This window comes from Boleophthalmus pectinirostris, unplaced genomic scaffold, assembly GCF_026225935.1.
Source record: "Boleophthalmus pectinirostris isolate CB_2022bp ecotype Guang Dong unplaced genomic scaffold, ASM2622593v1 HiC_scaffold_13, whole genome shotgun sequence".
In the NCBI taxonomy this organism is placed as follows: Eukaryota; Metazoa; Chordata; class Actinopteri; order Gobiiformes; family Gobiidae; genus Boleophthalmus; species Boleophthalmus pectinirostris.
In genome coordinates this window covers 34,666,776-34,688,979 of record NW_026571036.1, presented here as the reverse complement: position 1 = coordinate 34,688,979, position 22,204 = coordinate 34,666,776, and the positions used below count along the sequence as shown (strand labels likewise).

General features: G+C 37.5%; 1 protein-coding gene and 2 long non-coding RNA genes across 3 annotated transcripts; 2 read left to right on the top strand and 1 right to left on the bottom strand.

The window, feature by feature from the left end:
• The first annotated feature begins 486 nt into the window (after nucleotides 1–486).
• Nucleotides 487–5,887, top strand: LOC110162851 (protein FAM177A1-like). Its single transcript, XM_055149512.1, has 5 exons — nucleotides 487–599; nucleotides 1,057–1,266; nucleotides 1,584–1,650; nucleotides 2,445–2,542; nucleotides 3,280–5,887. The coding sequence occupies exons 1-5, from the start codon at nucleotides 531–533 to the stop codon at nucleotides 3,490–3,492; spliced, it is 657 nt and encodes a 218-aa protein (XP_055005487.1). The 5' UTR covers nucleotides 487–530; the 3' UTR covers nucleotides 3,493–5,887.
• Nucleotides 5,888–12,253: 6,366 nt separating this feature from the next.
• Nucleotides 12,254–12,929, bottom strand: LOC129407706 (uncharacterized). Its single transcript, XR_008631681.1, has 3 exons — nucleotides 12,801–12,929; nucleotides 12,552–12,741; nucleotides 12,254–12,472 (listed from the first exon to the last, which is right to left on the bottom strand). It is a non-coding gene; the product is annotated as an uncharacterized LOC129407706 (long non-coding RNA).
• A 1,643-nt stretch (nucleotides 12,930–14,572) lies between these two features.
• On the top strand, nucleotides 14,573–15,838 carry LOC129407680 (uncharacterized). The gene is made up of 3 exons (XR_008631665.1): nucleotides 14,573–14,769; nucleotides 14,997–15,311; nucleotides 15,803–15,838. It is a non-coding gene; the product is annotated as an uncharacterized LOC129407680 (long non-coding RNA).
• The last annotated feature ends 6,366 nt before the right edge of the window (nucleotides 15,839–22,204 follow it).

The window sequence follows — 22,204 nt, the reverse complement described above, 5'->3', positions numbered from 1 at the left end:
GAAGGATTGCAACAAGCAAACATAATTAACCATGCATAATCTCATATAAAAGAGCAGAAATTGACATAAACTTAAAGAGTTATATTTTAGTATGCTAAAAGTAGTAGGCCTAGGCCTATATTTTTAGTACGCCCAAACACATAGTCCGTATGTCATCTTTAAGCCTACATAGGCCTGCATTGTAAAAGTAATGCCATGTGTGTCCTGTTATAGCGTGGGACTTTATTTCTAGACTTTTAAACGGGATGGATCAAGTCCTTTTTTCTTTGTTTTTTCACAAAAGCCTGTATTTCTTGGTGAAAAGGGCCAATAGAAGGACAACTTTCTGCGGGCCGTAAATATCAGCGTACAAACATTGTTCCATGTTCTCGTGGAAAAACAGAAATTGGGATCTGAACAGTGAACTTTTGCATTCCGCGCGCTGAGCGCCGCATTGGGGATGGCACAGGCGCACAGCACTTCCGGTGCACGCAGTGCGGAGGAGAGGCGTAGTGGGCGCAGCATCCCGGGATACAAAGAACGCAGCCACAATGGCAGATATCTCTCTGTATCTCACCAACGTCAACGTGTCTGTGACGCGGAACATGGATGGAGAGGAGGTGAGTGACGCTCCTGAGCGCTCTTATCTCGAATGTCGGTGCTGTTGGTTTGTGTTTATGTCCCGGTGCACTGAGAGGATGCCGCCCTGAGCCCTCCACTGCTCCGCTCTGTGCACGTCACTGTCTTTGTGACAGGGACATTCCGCTTTTGTCTCTCTATCAAGTATTATTGTCCTCATGTCTACTTATTCTTGAGTAAAACGTGTTAGCTGCATTTGAACAGACCGAATATATTTAACCGAGATACGATACTGTTTTTCACTTTTACCTTCCAAGGTAGAAAGAATGACCCTATCCTATACCCTATGAAAGCTTATCTTTGAGCCGCAGATATTGGCCATTTGTCATAAAGCTATTAAACTTTGATGAAACAGGAACCAGGTTTAGGGACTGTCATTCAGGCTTCACCAATGGTTAGCTTTTGTCTGACCCTATGTTGTTGTGGTCGCCTCTGAAGAGTTCCAGCCCCAGCCCGGTGAGGGACTTTGAGAGTGTGGAGCTGGGGGAGCTGGAGAGGCCAGAGGAGCACAGCCCCAGGCAAAAGGAGAAGGTTCCTCGAAGGATCATTCACTTCTCCAGCGGTGAGACCATGGAGGAATACAGCACAGATGAGGAGGACGAAGAGGAGGCAGAGAAAAAGGACCTGCTGCCCCAGCCCGCCCCAGTGGTACGTATAGGAGGTCACTTGATTTTCTACATGAAGATTTTAAGTTTTTAAAGTCTGAAGTTTAATGCCATACAGTGAATCATGGCAGACATGGGGATCAGCAAGTTGCAGCTTATCCATTACACATTGCATAAAGCACTTTTAATGAGACTAATTAGTGTATTCATGATGTAATGGCTAAAATCCCATAATATATGTCATTTTTCACAGTTTCACACATTTTGTATGACTAGCCTCTGGTGGCGAGGTCTTTAGTATGCATTTTGACAGATTTATTTTAACCTCATTTAGATGTTCGTTGTTTTGTTTCTTTTCAGTCCAAGATGACGTGGGGACCATATTTCTGGTTTCACATGTGGAGGGCTGCAACTTCCACCATTTCAGGTTTGTTTGACAGTTTGACTTTACAACCTCTTCATGGCGGTACGGTGGCTGAGTGGCTAGCACTCATGCCTCACAGCAAGAAGGTTCTGGGTTCTGGGGTCGCCTGGGCCTTTCTGTGTGGAGTTTGCATGTTTCTCCCCGTGTCTGGATGGGTTTCCTCCGGGCACTCTGGTTTCCCCCATCAACCCAAAACATGCTACAGGTCTCCATAAACAGTTGATAGTCATGGTTAGTTAAAATACAATCAATTCAGTCATTGTGTCCTTAGGCAAGACACTTCGCCCACATTGCCTAGTATGAAAGTGGTGTGTGTGTGAGTGATGGTGGTGGTCGGAGGGACCGATGGCGCCGAGTGGCATGGCAGCCGCGCTTCTGTCAGTGTGCCCCAGGGCAGCTGTGGCTACAATAGTAGCTTACCATCACCAGGGTATAGAGTGAATGAATAACGCTGTATGAATGAATGCTGAATGAATAATGCTGAATAAAGTGTAAAGCGTCTTTGGGGACAGAAAATGTCTGTGAAAGCGCTATATAAATAAAGACTTACTTACTTACTTGCCTCAGTTACCATATCACACACACACCAAACCTTACCCAAAATATAACATTTAATTAGTCAGTAAAAGTTAACCAACCAACCAATAATCAATGTCAGTTTCTTGTGATGATGTCAAAATATTCCACCATTTTCATATTTAATCAATTAATTATTTCACAATAATTAATAGATTAAATAATCAATATATAATTTAATAATAATAACAATAAATTTAAACATGACTATTTTCTTCCAGCGTGTGATTACCTGGGTGAGAGAATGGCCAACCTGTTTGGCATCACATCTGCCAAATATCAATACGCCATTGATGAATACTACAGAATAAAGAAAGAGGTATGTTTTAGTACCTTCGGTTTCACAGTACTGTATATTTTAAGCTTTTCTTAGTACTGTTTGCATGTTTTTCCCTGGGAGGGATTTGAGGTACTCCTGTGGGCCCCATTAACTTAAAATATTCACCGTAGTCCTCAGCAGCTTCTCCAGCTACTGCACTGTGATGAGCCACTATACAGGGCTGAAATATTTTTGATATTTGTGGTTATGTTCAATATTTAACAAACAAGGGGATTGAACAGACACAGACTAGGTTAAAGGCCCTGTATTACTTGTGGGTCATGTTTGAGTAACCATTTATTATCTGTGTGTCTATGTCCAAAGCTCCGAAGCTCAAAATACTCTGTTCCGCCTTGGGTAAAGAATAGCAATTTTATGGGTGAAATTATCCAAATGGTTCTAGTGAAGCTGTATGGAGTTTAAAAACACAGTGGAGAAGTATATGTATTAGCATATGACATCACAAAGTGGAACAGAGAGTTTTCTGTTTGAGAGAAAAACTCAGGGTTTGTGTGTTAATGTGTGAAGGAAACAAAACATAACTCCAGGTATGTTTTTCATGAGGAAACAACATTATAATATAAATTGGAAAATAGCGTCGTATGGGCCCTTTAATTTAGACCTCAATTTTTGCCCTGGCTTCATTAAAAGAATTCATTAAATACCATCACATTTCCCTATGGGGCAATAAAGACTGCCATACCCTTATTTTTTGTCTTATTGTTTTCTTTAATCAGAGAGAAGAGGAGCAGGAGGAGACGCGTCTGTCTGAAGTGGCTGAACGAACCTTCGACCAAACTGAAGAAGACGAAGAGGAGGAGAAAGAACAAACCCCAAAGCCGAGAAGAGAGAGGGACACTTCTGCATCTGACGTGGGCTTTCAGATCGAGAACGAAAACCAAGTTGCCTCAAACACAATCAGAGTCCCGGCTATTGTCACGGCAACCTAACTGGATAGAAATGGACTGCAGCAGTAATGTCGTTATGTCACAGAAGAAGGAGCACTGTTTTATCTCACTAAGCACTATTATGGTTTGTGTAATGGGCGAGATCCACTCACAGTATACAGTAAGGCAGGCTGGTACAACAGTGAAAAAAAGAGGTACAAGTAGCTCATTGTACTGCAAAAGTAATATCTAAGTAAGTTAAAATGACTTAAATTAAGAAGATTTGACTTTATTTGAGTAGATGCAACTTCAACCACAAGTAAAATGATCTACCAGTGGATTAAGTGTGTTTTCAAGCAACATTAGAGTATGTTTCTTTAAGTGCAAGCAGTTATTTTTCTTTTCTTCATTCATATTTTAGGTTAAAAAAAAAAATCTTCATTTCCACTGGTAGATCATTTTACTTACTCTTCAGTTGAATTTTGCTCAGACCATGATCAAACTTTCTTAATTCAAGTAATATTAACTTGGCTAGATTTGAGTTGTTGTGCAATATGACAAAAAATACAGTATAGGCCTATCATATTTTTTTCCTCATACTGATTGATCACAGTTTTCAAATCAGTTGTATTCTGTCTTATGGTGCTTAACAGTGCACCCTCACTCAGGTTCTGAAAGTACATTTTTCCATTCAATTTTCCATAAACTTTCAGAAAAATTCAAAGATTAAGAGTTCAAAGGTTCAAATCACGAGGCTAACCAGCTGCTATTATCCATAATGCGAATGGTTTAAGCCCAGAAAGAATATTTAAAATACAAAATTTGTCCAAATGCTTACTTAGCGGTTTATAACATCTCAGAAACCGATTTTAAATACAAGTATAGGGCTTGTGGTCATTAGTTACCACATAACTGATTAACCCTGAGGAATGTAATATTATTTTCTTTTAGGAATGACATGGGAAATTTACATCTGGAACCGGGGAGTGGGCGTTCACATGAATTTCCTGAACATAAATAATGCAGACTTTTAATCACTTAACCCAAATACATCAAATTCACTTTTCTGAAGTCTGAACTCTGCCCCAAACCACATGTTTTTAGTGACACAAGATTGGCTGTGGACCATAGCATATCATTTAGGATTAGAAATCACTGAACCTCAATCTTTATTAAAATGAGATTAATTGAACTACATTTCAAATGCAACCATCCAGAATAACAATGGCAAAAGATCAATGTTTGCTAATTATGTTTGAGCTGTACTGCAGAGGAGTTGTATACAGTATATTATTGTACCAGCCCAGCCATGTTTTACTGCTTAGTGGAAATTAGGCGAGATCTTAAGGGCATTTTAAACCGTTGTGGCTTTTTCAACATCATAGCAACTGATGGAACTGGCACTTAGTTTTTCTTTGTGTCTTTTTGTAAATGTAACTACTTATTTTCCACAATTTCTGTATGCAAAACGTGATCCTAGGTAATGTTTAAATTACTTAAATGACAATTACTTTATCTTAATTTAAGACGATTTGACTTGTAGGTTAAAAAAAATCTTCTAAAATAAGAAAAAAAAAAAGAAAAAAATTACGGTAAAATACATTTGAATTTCAATTTTACACGTCATATATTCTTAGTTGCACTGTGTAACTTTTCTGGTGGAGGGTCCGCTACTTGTCTCCATGGAAATGTCATTGCTTTGCCTGGAATGTTCCATGGTATGACTTTAAACATTTCCATCTAGCATTTATTCATTACTGGTGCTTCTACTGCTCAAAAATACCACAACACCTTATGTAAATAGAGGCGAATCTCCGCAGATCTGAATTGTAATGTAGCGTAGTGTAGCCAGCTTATACCTCTTGTGATTTAATTTATACTGTGGAACATTCTAGACAAAGCAATACAATTTCCATGAAGACAAGCACGGGACGGACCTAACACTAGAAATGTTACACAGTGCACCTTTACGTTATTAGCCAGTTTTTGCAGTTTATTTTGCCATTTCATCAGTTGCTACGGAGACCTCCCCTGTAATATTCTTATCTGGGGAGAGAGGTTAAAGGTTGCTCTTACGTGCACCAGACACTGTGCCTAAAACTCTACAACAGCCAAGTGGATCATATTTTTGAATAGGTCTTTGTCTTAACACGAAAAGTTCAGTATCTGGATCTGAACAAGTTTACACCTGACTGCACTGTCTACTTAATGTGACCACAACGTTAGTCATTGTATGAGTGGATTAATGTGTGTAGATGATTTGTAGTTGTAATTATAATCAGATGTTGACAACCAATGAATTCCAGTTGAGTTTTGATAGCCTTATTTTGTCTAAAACACTAAATGTTGTGTGATCACGTATGCAAGACTACTGACTTGTAATTGTTCTATAATTGGACAGTTTGACACTTTTCACATCGGTTTGAATGAACTGACAGAGCACTTATGTTTGAATGGGTTTACTGGTATTTTATATTAATGCTTTATTTATACAATGTTTTGTTTAATAAAATATTTCTCTTGATTATTATGGCTTGTATATTTGTCATTGTGAAGATTCCTGGGAGTTCAATACACTTTTTTTCTTCTTTCTTTCTCGTTTTGTAGTAGTTTGTACCACAAAATATTTGGAACAGACTTACATGTTTACAAGGAAAGTAAATGCATCTGTTTCTAATATCAGTTTAAGCGTTATACATTATACGCAAATACTTTGTCTGTTGTTAAACCTTTCGGTGTTCATGGAGATTAAACCAGATCAAGTTACTGGTGAGATCTGTGGAAAGGCAACTCCACTCACAGTCATAATGCCTGTTTTTCTAGGTATTTTTGAGCTATAAAACCACCTGTAATTGAATAAATGTTAAATAGAGCTGTTTAATGCCATACTGTGAAACATTTGAGCAAGAGCAATGACATATCCATAGAAACAAGCTTGTGACGGACCCCAAACTAAAAAGTTACGTAGTGGACCTTTAAGTTAGAATGTACTGCTAAAACTTAAACCTAAATGAGTTAACATTTTTTTAAGAGTATATTATCTTGATGTGAGTGGATTTGACTTGGAAAGTAAAATATCTACCAATGGAACAAGATGGTTTTTTTCTTACAACAATTATCATTAGAGTTATGCATTCTTTTCTCTTATTATAAGTGGAACAAGATGTTATTTTTTCCTATTGTCAGTACAAAAAGTTCCAATGGTAAATAGTTTTCCTTGGCAAGTCATATGTACTCAAGTCAAGATAATGTGTTCTTAATTCATGAAAATTTAACCTAGATATTACTTTTGTCAGTGTGGGAGACAACAGTTCCACAAAAATGCCACCAGATCCCAGTGTTTTCATTTGCTTTGTCATTAAAGGCCAACATCTGACAGCTGAAAAATGAAATAATCATAACAATAATTGATCATGGAACAATATAAGAAACATGATATTTAAAAAAAAGGAAAAAGTTAACGAAATGTATGTACTTATTATGATCTCATCTTGTATTGTTCTTGTGGACCAAATATGATGTCACCTTTTCCAACTCATAGTTCCTAGCTTGCTGTAATATAAACAAAAACAGCTTACCTAATTCTCTCTGTGTCTGGTTCTAAGAGTGACATGTGATTTTGAGCTGTTACAATGATCCAGTGTGGTGCGGTCTCCAGGCAGATGAGGTCACAAACCCACTGGCCTTTCAGCACAAAGATCCCATTCTGAGGTCAGAGGGGGACGCAAATGACACTGGCTACTTCATCCTACGCATGCCCCAGTCTGCCCATCTCAGTACATGGAGAAGGATAGAAGGACACTGTGTGAATGGCTAGAACATGAGAAGGGGATGACATGAGTGAAGAGTTTCTGTTGTTACATATTTAGTTCATTGGAGTTCGATTTACAGTAAAAATGACTAATCAAACTGAAAAATACACTTAGACGCCACAAGAGGGCAGTGTCTGTCTAAAAATTATGCAATGTTCTCTATATTTCCATGCTGTATACTGCCTTTTTTATTATTATTATTTTTTATTTTTTTTTTTTTTCATTTTTTCATACTTAGAGGATGGAACATTCCGGGGAACGCAATGATACCTCCATGGAGACAAGTAGGTAGCAGACTCTCCACCAGAAAGGTTGCGCAGTGCACCTAACTTAACTAGAAGTAAAGCAAACACTACATACATGGGTTAATAACAGGCCTAATACTCAGCCGGTGAACATCTACAGATTTAAGATGGTATTTGCAAACCTACCCACATTTGTACAGTGCATTTTTGGCCACCCACTTATACAAATAAAAAAGTTAATCATAAATTAGACACTAATATTGTTTTAGTTCTACAGAGGGACAGACGCTGACATGATGCTGACTTACTGAAACATATTAGTCACACAGACAGTCCAGGCTGACACAGCTCCTCTATTCAGACTTACAAGCACCACAAAACAGCCCAACAGCGCCATCTGCTGGCTATAATGACAGTTGCCTACTTAAATTGCCTGTATCAGGATTCTCCAATTTGTAGTTCAAGAGCTACCAGTAGCTCTCCACCCCCTTCCAAATAGCTCTCCAAGGGATTTCTGAATTATATATTGCACTGAATAAGTCCAATTTGATTAGTTAAATGCTTATTTCCTATGTAAATGTATAATTTTGATGCCTAATTGTGTGCACTGATAACTGGATAATGGGTTATGTTTCATAGACATCTAACTGTACCTCATTTTCGGCTTACTATGGCTTAGTAGCTCTAGTAAAATAGTAAAATTAGTAGCTCTCTGGCCTTTTCATTTTACAAAAAGTAGCTCACAGAAGGAAAAAGGTTGGAGACCCCTGGCTTACATTATGCAAAATTGTCTGTTGCAAGCTTTAAGTTGTGTCATATTGCTGTTACTTCATCAAAAACAAACCTGGAGTTGTGTTTTGTTTTATTTGTGCATTTTTGACTAATCCTGCATTATTAGTCTGCCTACATCGCCAAAACTCAAAATGCTCTGTTCCACTTTGTCAGGTAGAGACTGGCATTTCCAGGGCTGAAATTATCCAAATGATTCTAGTGAAGGGTTTAAAACACAGTGGAGCACTTCTTGTATTACCGCATGACATCACAAGGTGGAACAAAGTTTCTTATGTTTAAGTTTAAGTTTATGTTTATGTTTAAGTTTTTTAAGTTTTTTATGTTTGAGAGAACTCAGCCTAAATATTTGTGTGTTGAACATGTGAAAATGAAACAAAACAACTCCATGTATGTTTTTAATGGGGAAAAACATTATAAGATACTTCAGAAATAGTGTATATAGGCCCTTTAATGAACTCTATTATCCTGCACTATGTACCAAATCATAATGACTTTATTCCATAATTGTATTCATTTGTTATCAATGTTAATAACCTCTAGAAGGTATTGTGTTTAAACAGTTTTGCTGCCAGATATAGTCACCGCAGTTTCATACTTTTACTTGAGTACCATGTCGTAATATAATGTTCAACTACATGACTCATACATTGGTGAAGTTGAATTCCATGAAGCCCAGTCAAATGGCATCCTGCCCCTTTATAAAGATACATAGACTCTGACTCATGTGTAATTACAGCTGCACCAGATCCAACATTCTCTTAAAATGAGGAGCATGCAGTAACACAGTTGGTACAGCGCTCTCCCCTCACTCGAAGGTCTGCGGTTTGATTCCCATTCTCAGTGTTAGTGCATAGGAACGTGCTGTTGTGTCCCTGGGCAAAAATCTAAATCCACCTTCTTCCCATGTTGGTGTAGTCTTATGAATGTATGTGTGACTATATGAAATCTACAGTCATTTGATCATGTTATCTATTACTGTATAGTAGTGTCGTAGTACTCGATACTGGTCTTGGTCTCGAGACCGGCCTCGAGACCATTTTTTTTTACAGTCTTGGTCTTGTCTCGGACTCGACCGCATTTGGACTCGGTCTTGTCTCGGTCTTGAAGGTGCCTGGACTCGATCTTGTCTCGGTCTTGAAGGTGCCTGGACTCGGTCTTGTCTCGGACTAGAGGTTTGAAACTCGACAATGCAATCATATTTCATTATTGCCACTGCTGTCGACAATTAGGAAAACGGGTTTAAAAATCCTACCCATTTTCTTCACTTTCTTCACAGTTTTGTGTGAAGTGCCAGTGGAAGTTTTCTTAAAGAAGGGGTTTTCAAAGTGTGGGTGAGTGTCCACAAAATGTTCAAAGATAGAATGAAGATAGATTTATAAAAACATTGATATATATGTTCCAAAATACCAGTAAAATACAAATACATGTTGAGAATGACAAAGATAGTCTCGATTTGGTCTCGATGGACCAATGGTCTTGTCTCGACCCTGAAAGGTCTTGGTCTTGTTTCGGTCTCAGGTACCTGTGGTCTTGGACTGGTCTTGGTCTCAATTAGTGCGGTCTTGACTACAACACTACTGTATAGACAAACAAAATTATTCTACAGAGGCCAATATATGCTTCAAAATGTGTTATAAATTTAAATACAAATTTAATAAATCAAATAAAAATATGTTAAGAAAACAATTTTAATATATAAAACCATGCAACCACTAATAATGTTGTCATGATACTAACTTTTCAAACTCAACTTCAATACCAATGACCAAACTTGACACTCACTGCCGATTCTGATAGTCAAATGATCATATTAAAAGTTATTTTTTAAGACAATACTGTAATTTACATCACAAAAATAATAAAATTTGTTTATTATAGCATGTGGTCTTACAGTAAATTTGATAACTCAAGATGAAACTGTTCAGTAAAGGTCAAATTGTACATGATTTTTTAATTTGATTTTTTAGTATCTGCTCAAATGACTATATAGTTTCAATACAAGTGTTAGTATCGATAAACATCTGATTTTAGCTACTTTTGACAGCTCTGTATTGGACAGCATACTAAAAAAAACCTGATTTGATAGTTTGCACAGCTGAAAGGAAACTGCTTCCTGCTGGATATGAGAAATACACCAGTCACACATTAACTTTAGGGGGAAACCCAGGATTTACAATGGGCTTCCTTGAGACTCATGTTGACTGTTTCTCAGCCTGGTCATGAGTGAATGCCATTTGCCCTGTCCTGGTCCCAACTGATCTGAAAGCAGTTTGAAAGACGCCATAGTCCCATGTGGTGCACTTATGTAGCATGAGGCATACCTGACATTTTTGTGGGCTGAAGAATTTTTAGGGGTAAGAGGAGGGGGAGTCCATATTTGGTTGCAGAAAATGTCCACACGTGCTTGACAAATGCTTTGGCATAACTACACAGACTTTCTCAAAATGATTCAGAACGCTTTGTTTGACATGTGAAGTTAATATTTCAATGCTATGATGGTACGATATCAATACAACAGTTTCCACAAAAACAAGCAAGTATGTGGCATCTGACATTTTTTCTGTTGTTGTTTTGCGTAATATGAATTTTTAAACAGGAATGAATGCCAAAATCAGTCATTATAATAAGAAGAACGTCTAGACACACTATTCAAGTGTGGCCCAGATAAAAATCTAAAATATACTCTTCCCATTGAGTTCATAGACTGTAAATATAAATGGACATAGCGAACCCACCAGCCGTCACGTTCCAAATAGGAAGTGAGTAAGGGGGCGCTTCCGACTCCATCCACTCCAGTTGGCTCCAATTGACCTCACACAGAAAGATCGTCACCCCTCTTTCAGTGCATTTTGGTCTTAACATTTTCATATTAACCCAGTCTACACAATCCTGGTGTTTTCATTTTGCTATTTTAAGTTTAAAATTTAAATAAATTTCAATTCCTAATATGTGAGCTTCATTTGGGTGACATCACACTCCCCTAGTCCAATTTTTTATCCAGTCTATGCTTGAAATCAGGGTTAAAACAAGGTAAAAGCAAATGTTGCGTGTTATTTCGTAATATAATGAATCACTGATTAACATTTACCTGACTAGACTTGACCAGATGTGTTTTATAGAAGATGCTTGAACAATGACCAATATTGGCCAGGTATTGAACAGCTGTTGATGTGCATCTGTTTTTTTGTGTTTAAAATAACAGTACGCCCTCTGCTGGTCTAAAAGTATGTTGATGCTATAGAATTAGGTATATTAAAATAAGTCAAAGGTGCAAGTATTTTTAATGATACATAGAGACATACACTATCGGTCAAAAGTTTTAGAACACCACGCTTTTTCCAGTTTTTTTACTGTTGACCAAAACATATTCTAAACTTTTGATTCATGAAAGTGTCCATCTTTGGCAGATATAACAGCTGAACACACTCGTGGCTTGTTCTTTTTACAATAGAAATCAAATATTCTTCAGAAAGGTCTGTCTGTTGCAGAAGTTTCCATAAATGTGTGGCACTTGTAGGTTGTTTCACTCTTCTGTCCTGTTCATCCCAAACCAGCTCCATGGGTTTAAGTCTGGAGACTGTGCAGGACACTCCATGTTTTTAAGTTTACCTTTGTTTTTTTTGTTGTTTTTTTGAGGTAGTTTTGTCAGAGCTTGGACATGTGTTTTGTTTTCATTTATCTTTTTTAACCTCTGACTGTCCAGTACTTACCTTTGTACCATTTCAAGCTCTTCATTTGACTTACACAACTTGAATTGCAATAAATAACTGGAAAAATCTGAGTGCTCTAAAACTTTTGACCGGTAGTTTACATAGTGTGGCGAGCGGGGCATCCGGGAGGGGTGTGAGGAGCACCCCAAAGTAAGATAATCAACATAAAACCAACAACGCCACTGGGCGTAGCCCAGAACTAAAACTAAATTTACTAAACTAAAAGGCTCACAGGTTCGTTAATTGACAGACAGAGACAAGTGACTTACAAAACATGAAATTATTTATTATTGCCATAATTCATTTGTTAGATTAACTTTAAGAGTAGACTATTCACTGTTCACATAACTGCCGATAACACAGTCACCAAAAGCAGCTGTACGGTGATTTTGTCCTTAAAATTAAAAACACAGTAAAACAAAGCAGCAGCTCGTTCACAGGGCCACCGCTCCACCAGATGACGTGCCGAAGACCACCCTGGACCCTAAAATGAACATTATATTTTATCTTTCACTTGGTGGTAGCCCCATACATGAACCTAAACCAATGACCAGCCAACGTACCACAAAACACACGCTTCTACATCCACGAGGCTTGACGCCGAGCGGCCGGGGCGTCTGACAGCAACACCGACCCAACCGTGGACAGCGGCTAACAGTGGCGCTTGTGGCGATCAACAGCAAATACATGCAGGACCTTTACTCACGAGCCATAACTTCGATCAGGCACGTCGAGACTCTAGGAGCGGTGGCACTACAATAAAGCCACACATTAAATTATAAAATTGTAATTAGAGAACAGCGGTTGTTTACCTGTGCGCGACAAGGCGGAGCCCTATCCCGGAAGTGCGCCGAGGTCAGAGAACGAGACGCTACGGGGAGTGCCCTTTTATAAGCCCAGGCGCCACCTGGTGGCAGAAGGCAGCAGGCGCGCACTGCTACAATAGTCCCTTATAAATGAGTTGAATACCAGACGCAGCATATATTGGGCATTTTCTCATAGTGCCATTCCCGTCTATCCTTCTCATTTCCTGTTTGAATCTTCATTTAATCTAATAAAACAGAATAATCCCCCAAAAGAACTTCATTATGTCAACATTCACATTTCCCATGTTAGTACACAGTGAGTCTGTTGTGTATTTTAGACCGTTGTGGTCAGTCAGATTCAGCTGTTATCTTACCTTTGACACATAAAACCACAGACACAGAAAACAATGTATTTTTGTACATCATCATCATGACAGCCTCAAAATAAATTTCCCCCAGAAATTTCAGAAATCAACCCATCCCTCAATGACACAGGGGCAACCTGTCAGGAGAAATACGCCCATTTCCAAACCTTGACCTTAGATGGAGAATTTTACCAGGGTACCAAACTAGTATGGCATCTGTTTTTTGTTTATTTTTCCATGGTGTTGTATGTTTTAGCCTAATATTGTTGTATGTTAGCTGGAACATTTTAAATATTGTGCATTTTGGGTTAATGGAAAAACTTAGACACGGAAACGCCCAGAATTTAACCTGGAATCCTCTTGTTGTGAGGCTTGTTTTTCTAATATGATTTGTTGTTTAATAATAGACTTAGACTCAGACTTAGACAAACTTTATTGATCCACAAAGAAAATTATTTGAACACAGTTGGTCACACATCACAATATAATATAATATTAAAGTGAAACTAAGTGAAAATATAAATGATAATAACACATTTTAAAATAAGTAACAAAAAATAGCAAGAGACAGGTTTCAAAACAAGACATAATTATATAAATGCAAATGTACAAGTCAAAATAGAATTGAAAGATAAAAAAGTAATAAAACATAAAACCTCTAAAAGTGATATGATGATCCATAGGGCATAGGGTTATCTGTTACATAAAGGTGAGTTGTTGTACAGTTGTAGGGAGTATTATCTGTTACATAAAGGTGAGTTGTTGTACAGTTGTAGGGAGTATTATCTGTTACATAAAGGTGAGTTGTTGTAGAGTTGTAGGGAGTATTATCTGTTACATAAAGGTGAGTTGTTGTAGAGTTGTAGGGAGTATTATCTGTTACATAAAGGTGAGTTGTTGTACAGTTGTAGGGAGTATTATCTGTTACATAAAGGTGAGTTGTTGTAGAGTTGTAGGGAGTATTATCTGTTACATAAAGGTGAGTTGTTGTAGAGTTGTAGGGAGTATTATCTGTTACATAAAGGTGAGTTGTTGTACAGTTGTAAGGAGTATTATCTGTTACATAAAGGTGAGTTGTTGTACAGTTGTAGGGAGTATTATCTGTTACATAAAGGTGAGTTGTTGTACAGTTGTAGGGAGTATTATCTGTTACATAAAGGTGAGTTGTTGTAGAGTTGTAGGGAGTATTATCTGTTACATAAAGGTGAGTTGTTGTAGAGTTGTAGGGAGTATTATCTGTTACATAAAGGTGAGTTGTTGTACAGTTGTAGGGAGTATTATCTGTTACATAAAGGTGAGTTGTTGTAGAGTTGTAGGGAGTATTATCTGTTACATAAAGGTGAGTTGTTGTACAGTTGTAGGGAGTATTATCTGTTACATAAAGGTGAGTTGTTGTACAGTTGTAAGGGAGTATTATCTGTTACATAAAGGTGAGTTGTTGTACAGTTGTAGGGAGTATTATCTGTTACATAAAGGTGAGTTGTTGTACAGTTGTAGGGAGTATTATCTGTTACATAAAGGTGAGTTGTTGTAGAGTTGTAGGGAGTATTATCTGTTACATAAAGGTGAGTTGTTGTAGAGTTGTAGGGAGTATTATCTGTTACATAAAGGTGAGTTGTTGTACAGTTGTAGGGAGTATTATCTGTTACATAAAGGGTGAGTTGTTGTACAGTTGTAGGAGTATTATCTGTTACATAAAGGGGAGTTGTTGTACAGTTGTAGGGAGTATTATCTGTTACATAAAGGTGGGTTGTTGTGTACAGTTGTAGGGAGTATTATCTGTTACATAAAGGTGAGTTGTTGTACAGTTGTAGGGAGTATTATCTGTTACATAAAGGTGAGTTGTTGTAGAGTTGTAGGGAGTATTATCTGTTACATAAAGCTGAGTTGTTGTAGAGTTGTAGGGAGTATTATCTGTTACATAAAGGTGAGTTGTTGTACAGTTGTAGGGAGTATTATCTGTTACATAAAGCTGAGTTGTTGTAGAGTTGTAGGGAGTATTATCTGTTACATAAAGCTGAGTTGTTGTAGAGTTGTAGGGAGTATTATCTGTTACATAAAGGTGAGTTGTTGTACAGTTGTAGGGAGTATTATCTGTTACATAAAGGTGAGTTGTTGTAGAGTTGTAGGGAGTATTATCTGTTACATAAAGGTGAGTTGTTGTACAGTTGTAGGGAGTATTATCTGTTACATAAAGGTGAGTTGTTGTACAGTTGTAGGGAGTATTATCTGTTACATAAAAGGTGAGTTGTACAGTGTAGGAGTATTATCTGTTACATAAAGGTGAGTTGTTGTACAGTTGTAAGGAGTATTATCTGTTACATAAAGGTGAGTTGTTGTACAGTTGTAGGGAGTATTATCTGTTACATAAAGGTGAGTTGTTGTACAGTTGTAGGGAGTATTATCTGTTACATAAAGGTGAGTTGTTGTACAGTTGTAGGGAGTATTATCTGTTACATAAAGGTGAGTTGTTGTACAGTTGTAGGGAGTATTATCTGTTACATAAAGGTGAGTTGTTGTACAGTTGTAGGGAGTATTATCTGTTACATAAAAGTGAGTTGTTGTAGAGTTGTAGGGAGTATTATCTGTTACATAAAGCTGAGTTGTTGTACAGTTGTAGGGAGTATTATCTGTTACATAAAGGTGAGTTGTTGTAGAGTTGTAGGGAGTATTATCTGTTACATAAAGGGGAGTTGTTGTAGAGTTGTAGGGAGTATTATCTGTTACATAAAGGGGAGTTGTTGTACAGATGTTGTTGTAGACTGCACACCGGCCAGTCAGCAAAGAGCTGTGAAGCCATGACGTTAAACTGGGTCCCTTTTGTGGTACAGCACAACAGTAAACAAAGTCGTCAAGACGGATGTAGACGAAGCCATGCATTCTGTGTTGGCAACGATTCCTGAGATTGAGGATTTAAAGCTGGAACAGAGAGAATGTTTGGTGAATTTTATCAAGGGGAAAGACGTTATTGCCCTTCTTCCTACAGGATTTGGGAAAAGCTTGATACACCAGTTAGCCCTGTTAGCGGCACATTACATACATCACGACCAAATAGCAGCAAATGGTTAAATCAAAAAGTACCTGCCTACCGTCAAGTGAATGAATCCAAATGCTGTGAGGTCAGACGGTTTCCAGGAAGTAATCAGGCTATGAATAGGTATTCATATATACATGATATATAGATGCTTTATTGATCCAAGAAGAAATTCAAAGTTCAGCAGCAGCACCATACAAACAAACATAGCAACAAGATATTTAAAGATGCACTATGAAACTTTTTGGCTGGGGGTCCGTCACCTGCTTGTTTTTATTGCTCTGCCTGGAATGTCCCACAGTATGACTTTAAACAGCCCTACTTGACGTTTATTCAATTACAGGTGGTTTTACTGCTCAAAAATACATAGAAAAACAAGCATTCTGACTGTGAGCCTGGTCAACTCTCTGCAGATCTGACCAGTAACTTGGCCTAGTTTGGTCTCCATGAAGATAGAAAGATTTAATGTCATACTGTGTAATATTCCAGACACAGCAATAACAACCCCAAGGAGAAAAGCATTTGAAGGACCCTCCTTCAAAAGCTGTATAATGCACCTTTAAAGTTTGCAGTCCATCCTCTTTTCTTTTCCTTTTTTTCATTTATTTATTTGAAGTTGAATTAAGCAATTGTCCATTCAATGTCATTTGCAGGCCAGAGTCAAAAGTCTGTTACCCAAGCAGACAGCGGGGCCTCTGATGAGCGAAGCAGCAGCAGCAGTATATGGTGGTATCTTTGAAGTGTGATGGAGGGGGATTTCCAAAAAACAGCCAGCCTCTCTCCCATCTCTCCCCCACGTCCTGTGCCTCGTCTCTGGGCTACGAGCTCTACCACCACCCCCTCCTCCTCCTCCTTACCCTCTGTCACTCCAAACTGACAGCTATTGTGTTGGCTCTGGCCTGAGTGGCTTTGGGGTTGAACTAGATATGCTAACGTGCGGCTTACCTCACCGGGGGGCTGCGATCCATTCTTCAGTTTTCCTCCTCCGGGGGGATGTAATATTTTCAGGGTTGCATCAGGGACTTTCATTGCTGTTTCGGTAATATTTCTCTCGCACACTATTGTATAAAGTTTAGGTTTGAGGCGAAAGATTTCCAGTTTGGACTTTGGTGACATTTTATATGAGCAAAGTTTGAAAACATCCCCTAGATCCTGGTATCGACTGATGAGATAAGACATGAAGAGATGTTTTCCATGAAGTGTGTGTTTTTGTATGATGTTTTCAAGTTTATCTAGACACTCAGAAAAATAAACTTTGTGGTAGCAACAAATTAGGCAATACATGTGATAATGTGAGAGAATACAGGATTACTCAATGTGATGTGATTGTGTGTGACCTAAACCACTGTAATTTTTGATGAGGAAACATGGTAGAAATTATACTATTACTACTATTTGAATAGGTTCTTCAGCAAAAACTGAACTGAAACTGTTTTTCTATTGTCTATAAAAGGTCGTTACACAAAATTTACTCTTGCACTGCATATTTCTAGATTTTAAAAGTTATATCAGGTTACTCATCTTGTTTTCAGATTTATTATGTACTTACTAGTTCAGAGACTGCTTCATTTTAGTCTAGAGGTAGTTTATTTGAAGATAATTTGTCAAGTAAAATGATATTGCTGCATGGACAGATAATTTCACTACTTTTAAGTCATTTTCTGATAGTGTTTATATCTTAACTTTTGGCCAAGCTTTTTTGCAGTGTGTGAGCTTTAAGTAATGTTATAATGCTGTTACCTCATCAAAAACATCATTTCATTCACACATTGGAGTTTGAGTAATCATTTATTATTAGTCTGTATTTCCAAAGTTCAAAATGATTCAAAGCTTCACCTTGATGTCATGAAGCTGTAGTTTTCAAGTGAGCAGCTACATTTACCTTTAGTTCAGTGGAGATTGACAATTCCAGGACTGAAGTGTGATTATCCAAATGACTCTAGTGAAGGTGTATGGATTAAAAACACAGGGGAACACTTTCGGTATTATATAACATCACAAGATGGAACAGAGTGTTTTTAGTTTGAGAGAAGAACTTCACCTAACAACTCCAGGTATGCTTTTGATGAGGAAATATTATAACATATATCAGAAAAAAAGCATAATATGGAACTTTTAAACATGTATTGAAAACAAAGGGTAACAAAAGACATCCAGGCAGTGATGAAAAGTAGTAAATAATAATAATAATAACATAAATAATGAAAAAGTCCATATTCAACCAGGCACTCTGATATGCCTTTATTATGTGTTAACCTGAGCCCCAAAGGGTTAGGGTAGGTCTTGTCTTTAATAGTAAATAGTAAATAGTCCTCTAATAAGAATAGCTTGTCTTATTGAGATAGTTACAAACTTTTTTCTTCTTTCAAGGTAATGATGGTATATATTTATTTATTTATTGCATTAAATAATATGGCAGTATTCAGTAGTTTGGACACACCTAGTCTATGCATATATTTGTTTTACCCTTTACAAAGTGGCAGGCCGACCTGACACGAGTTTAGAAGGTGCATTTTGTGATCTTCTATTTAAAGTAGTCCAAACACCCCCCTGTGTTTGTGGTTCGCACCTTTGGTAAACCAGGGAGTCTACACTATCTTCCACTGCAGCTAAAAGAGTACAAAGGTTACTGCTGTGGTTGTCGGTATAGCAAACACTTAAAAAAATATACAGTTAAAAAAAATAAAATAAAAAAGTATATTTGTATTTTTGGATACATTTTATATATGCATTATGTTCTGAAACTTCTGACTAATTTGAATTTTAAGAATAACAAAATTAACAACAATTTAACTTAATCAAAAACGTACTTGAAGTTGTGCTCTATTTTGTTCATTCACTGCTGATTGGTTACAGATTTGACCCTTGATTCTCTTCATTGGAAACTTATTTTTCCCCTTTGTGGTATTTGCAGGATATCTTTCATCTCTATTATACAACTAGCATGTTAAAAGGTGCATTGTGTAACTTTTCGGGTCACTTGCTTGTCTCAGTGGAGATGTTACTGTTTTACATGGATGGTTCCACAACATTGGAGTAAACCTATTAGACTTAGACGTCAGCAAACTTTATTGATCCACATTGGAAAATACATATCTAAATATATATGTTCAAAGAAAAGCAGGTGACACCACTAGGCCAAGTTACAAGTCATATCTGTGGAGATGGGTCCCCACTCAGAACCAATGCATGAATAATTTAAACATCTGCAATTGCAATGCCTTTGAACATTCCTGGCAAAGCAACAGCATCTTCATGGAGACAAGCAGGTGCCGTATACCCTCCACAAAAGTTACAGAGTGCATCTTTAAAGTTTCGATGTCAATGCATTCAAAAGTTCAGCCTGGGCAAAATGTTTATAGGCATTAGTTTCATTATTAATACTTTGCAGTGACGTCACGCTGTACTGCCTGTATGCTTATAGGGTGGAAAATTCAGCAGTTACAATGCATACTTTAGCAAATACAGTCAAAAAAGTTTTAAGATAGATATAAACAAAACAGTTTCACTAGACTGTGAAAAATGTTCAACATAAAAGGTGAGAGAGATTAACTGTGAAACTGGATTGTGACTGTGTGACTTGTTTAACAGCACACATCACAAACATCACACTTACTTCCATCTTAGTCACCTCTTTCTGGTCTGATTGCATTAAAACAAAGCCCAGGTTAAAGGCTAAACTTGACTAACAGACCTTCAGACAGAGCAGTGTCTACAGTTAGCTTCACGCCCCCAGAGAATATTGATGACGTCAGCTGCAAAGTATGAAAACACACATACTTGTCATTCTACAAATGCCCCACCAGCCCAGCTCTCACACCCAGCTAACACGCATTGTCTGTGGGTACATTGGCCCTGTCACGCCCCGTGTCCACACGCACCCGCAGCTCTCACATCTGACTGTCAAAAACAAAGCAGGACTAATACACTTGAGCTGAGCCCTGGAAAGTCCCTGGCACGGCACTTCCTGTTAAACTGCTACAGGTGCCATGGCAACGCAGGCGGCTGACCTCTGAACCCTGACCATGTTTTTGCAGCATGTGCAAAGAATTAAGATCAGCATATATTTGAATGTAGAAAAATAAACAGAGTGAATAGTTTGAGCCATATGTGCTGCAAAGTGCAAAGTCTCGGTTGTGTTTTTCTGTTCATTTTGGAATTCAACCTGTAATGTTAGACTTTTAAATCACATAAACTACACCTTCACTTGAATCATTTGGATAATTTGGATCATTTCTACTCAGCTAAAGGGTAACTGTTAACTTGAAAACTATGGCTTCATGATGTCACAAAGTGGAAAAGAGCATTTAAAGCTTTGGAGACTTAAACAGACTAATAATAAAGAGTTACTCAAACAAGTGTAAATTAAACAAAACACAACTCCAGGTCTGTTTTATACATTATAACATGGCTTAAAACTCACAAGAGTCAATTTAGCGTAATATAGAACCTTTAAGAACGACAGGACCTTTAAGAATGTTATGACCAGTCGTGAACAGATGCTTTATAGGTCAGAAATAATTACAGTAATTAGTTTAATCATCTGAATGGTTTTAACTGCTGCTAATTATTATAACAGGCCAATTGTAACACATTTTGCTCTAACTACACCACAAATGTACCATGAACCTAATCTGCAAAATCAACAAGGTTTTTTGTCCACGTTTAATCCTCCAAAGGAAAAAAAAAAAATTTATACAATAGCTGGTTTAACTGGTTTTATAATATTGAATAATTAGTCATTTTGTAATACTGAAATGATATTTACAAACACAAATTCACTTGTATTGAAAGATCTATCTAAATAAGTTGTTGTTGTGGTATTCAGACCAGGAACTAAGAATTCAAATTCACCAAAAAACTCCAAGTAATTTCTTATGTATAATGCGTTTCTTGCATAAGTTCTCCATTAGAACCTAGTATCTACAAAGTGCTTGTGCTCTGATGGTATCTAGACTTTATCTGATACATGAGTCATTTTACCATCTAACCTCTTACAAACAATCTATCTATTTTAACCTTTTATCGTTTAAACTTTGACAACCGAATAAAGCCTTCTGAGAAACCCCAAGGTTTTTATGCTTTCTCTTTCAACTCCGAACAGTAATTTATTAGCGGTATGGGTTTAGCATTGTGGAGCGGTCAGTGTGCATGTATTACAGGGTGGAGTTATGGCTTATGTAAGTAGTGGTCAAAGAGGAAAATGCGTAGTGAGACATCCCCTGTACAATAATACGTCTGGGTGGTGGCTGGCGCTTTGACGGACGCAGAGCTGCACTGGTGTCTTTAGGTACTTTCCTCACAACGGAAAGGCCCATGGAGGATGTCAGTCAATAGCAGGGGATGCAACGCCCCCCACAACATCCAAAAAGTTTGCACGCTTTATGCTAGATGCAAATACAGAAAAAAAGGAGGTAAACTAATCTATTCAGCTCAATGTCTGGTGTCACTTTTGTCGTATGAATCTGTGCACTTTAAAGATAAACATGTTTTGTAGTTTTATTGATATTTTGCAGATGGTCATCAACATGTTCAAAGTTGTGTTACTCAAGTTAGACTTAATCTGAGCTTTATTTTACACAATCTGGCCAGAAAGAGCTGGTTTAGTTGGAACTACACAGATGAGATGAGTCGGGCGCTTAAAAAAGTCTTGCACATGTAAAATTACAGTCACAAACTTCGCACATTAGCCAACAGTTTTTCAGTTTGTCACACCTTTATGAAGAATGCTGATGAATGCTCGTTTTGATCACAGGCTCCTGAAAATGTGTTGTTTAAATTTATTTTGGATTTTTTCTTGAGTTTACAGACAATCTAATAAACTTTTTTGTCTTTGTTTCCGAATGTGTGATTGTGTCACCGTAGTAGCTTCTGGAAATTCTGCTGGATTCATCCAATAGAGATACATATAGAACACCCAAAGCATTTAGGTTTTAGAATGAGAAAAAAAAAGTTGTGATGAACAATTTAACCAAAATATTATGTCCTTTGAGGCAAAATATCTCCTCAAT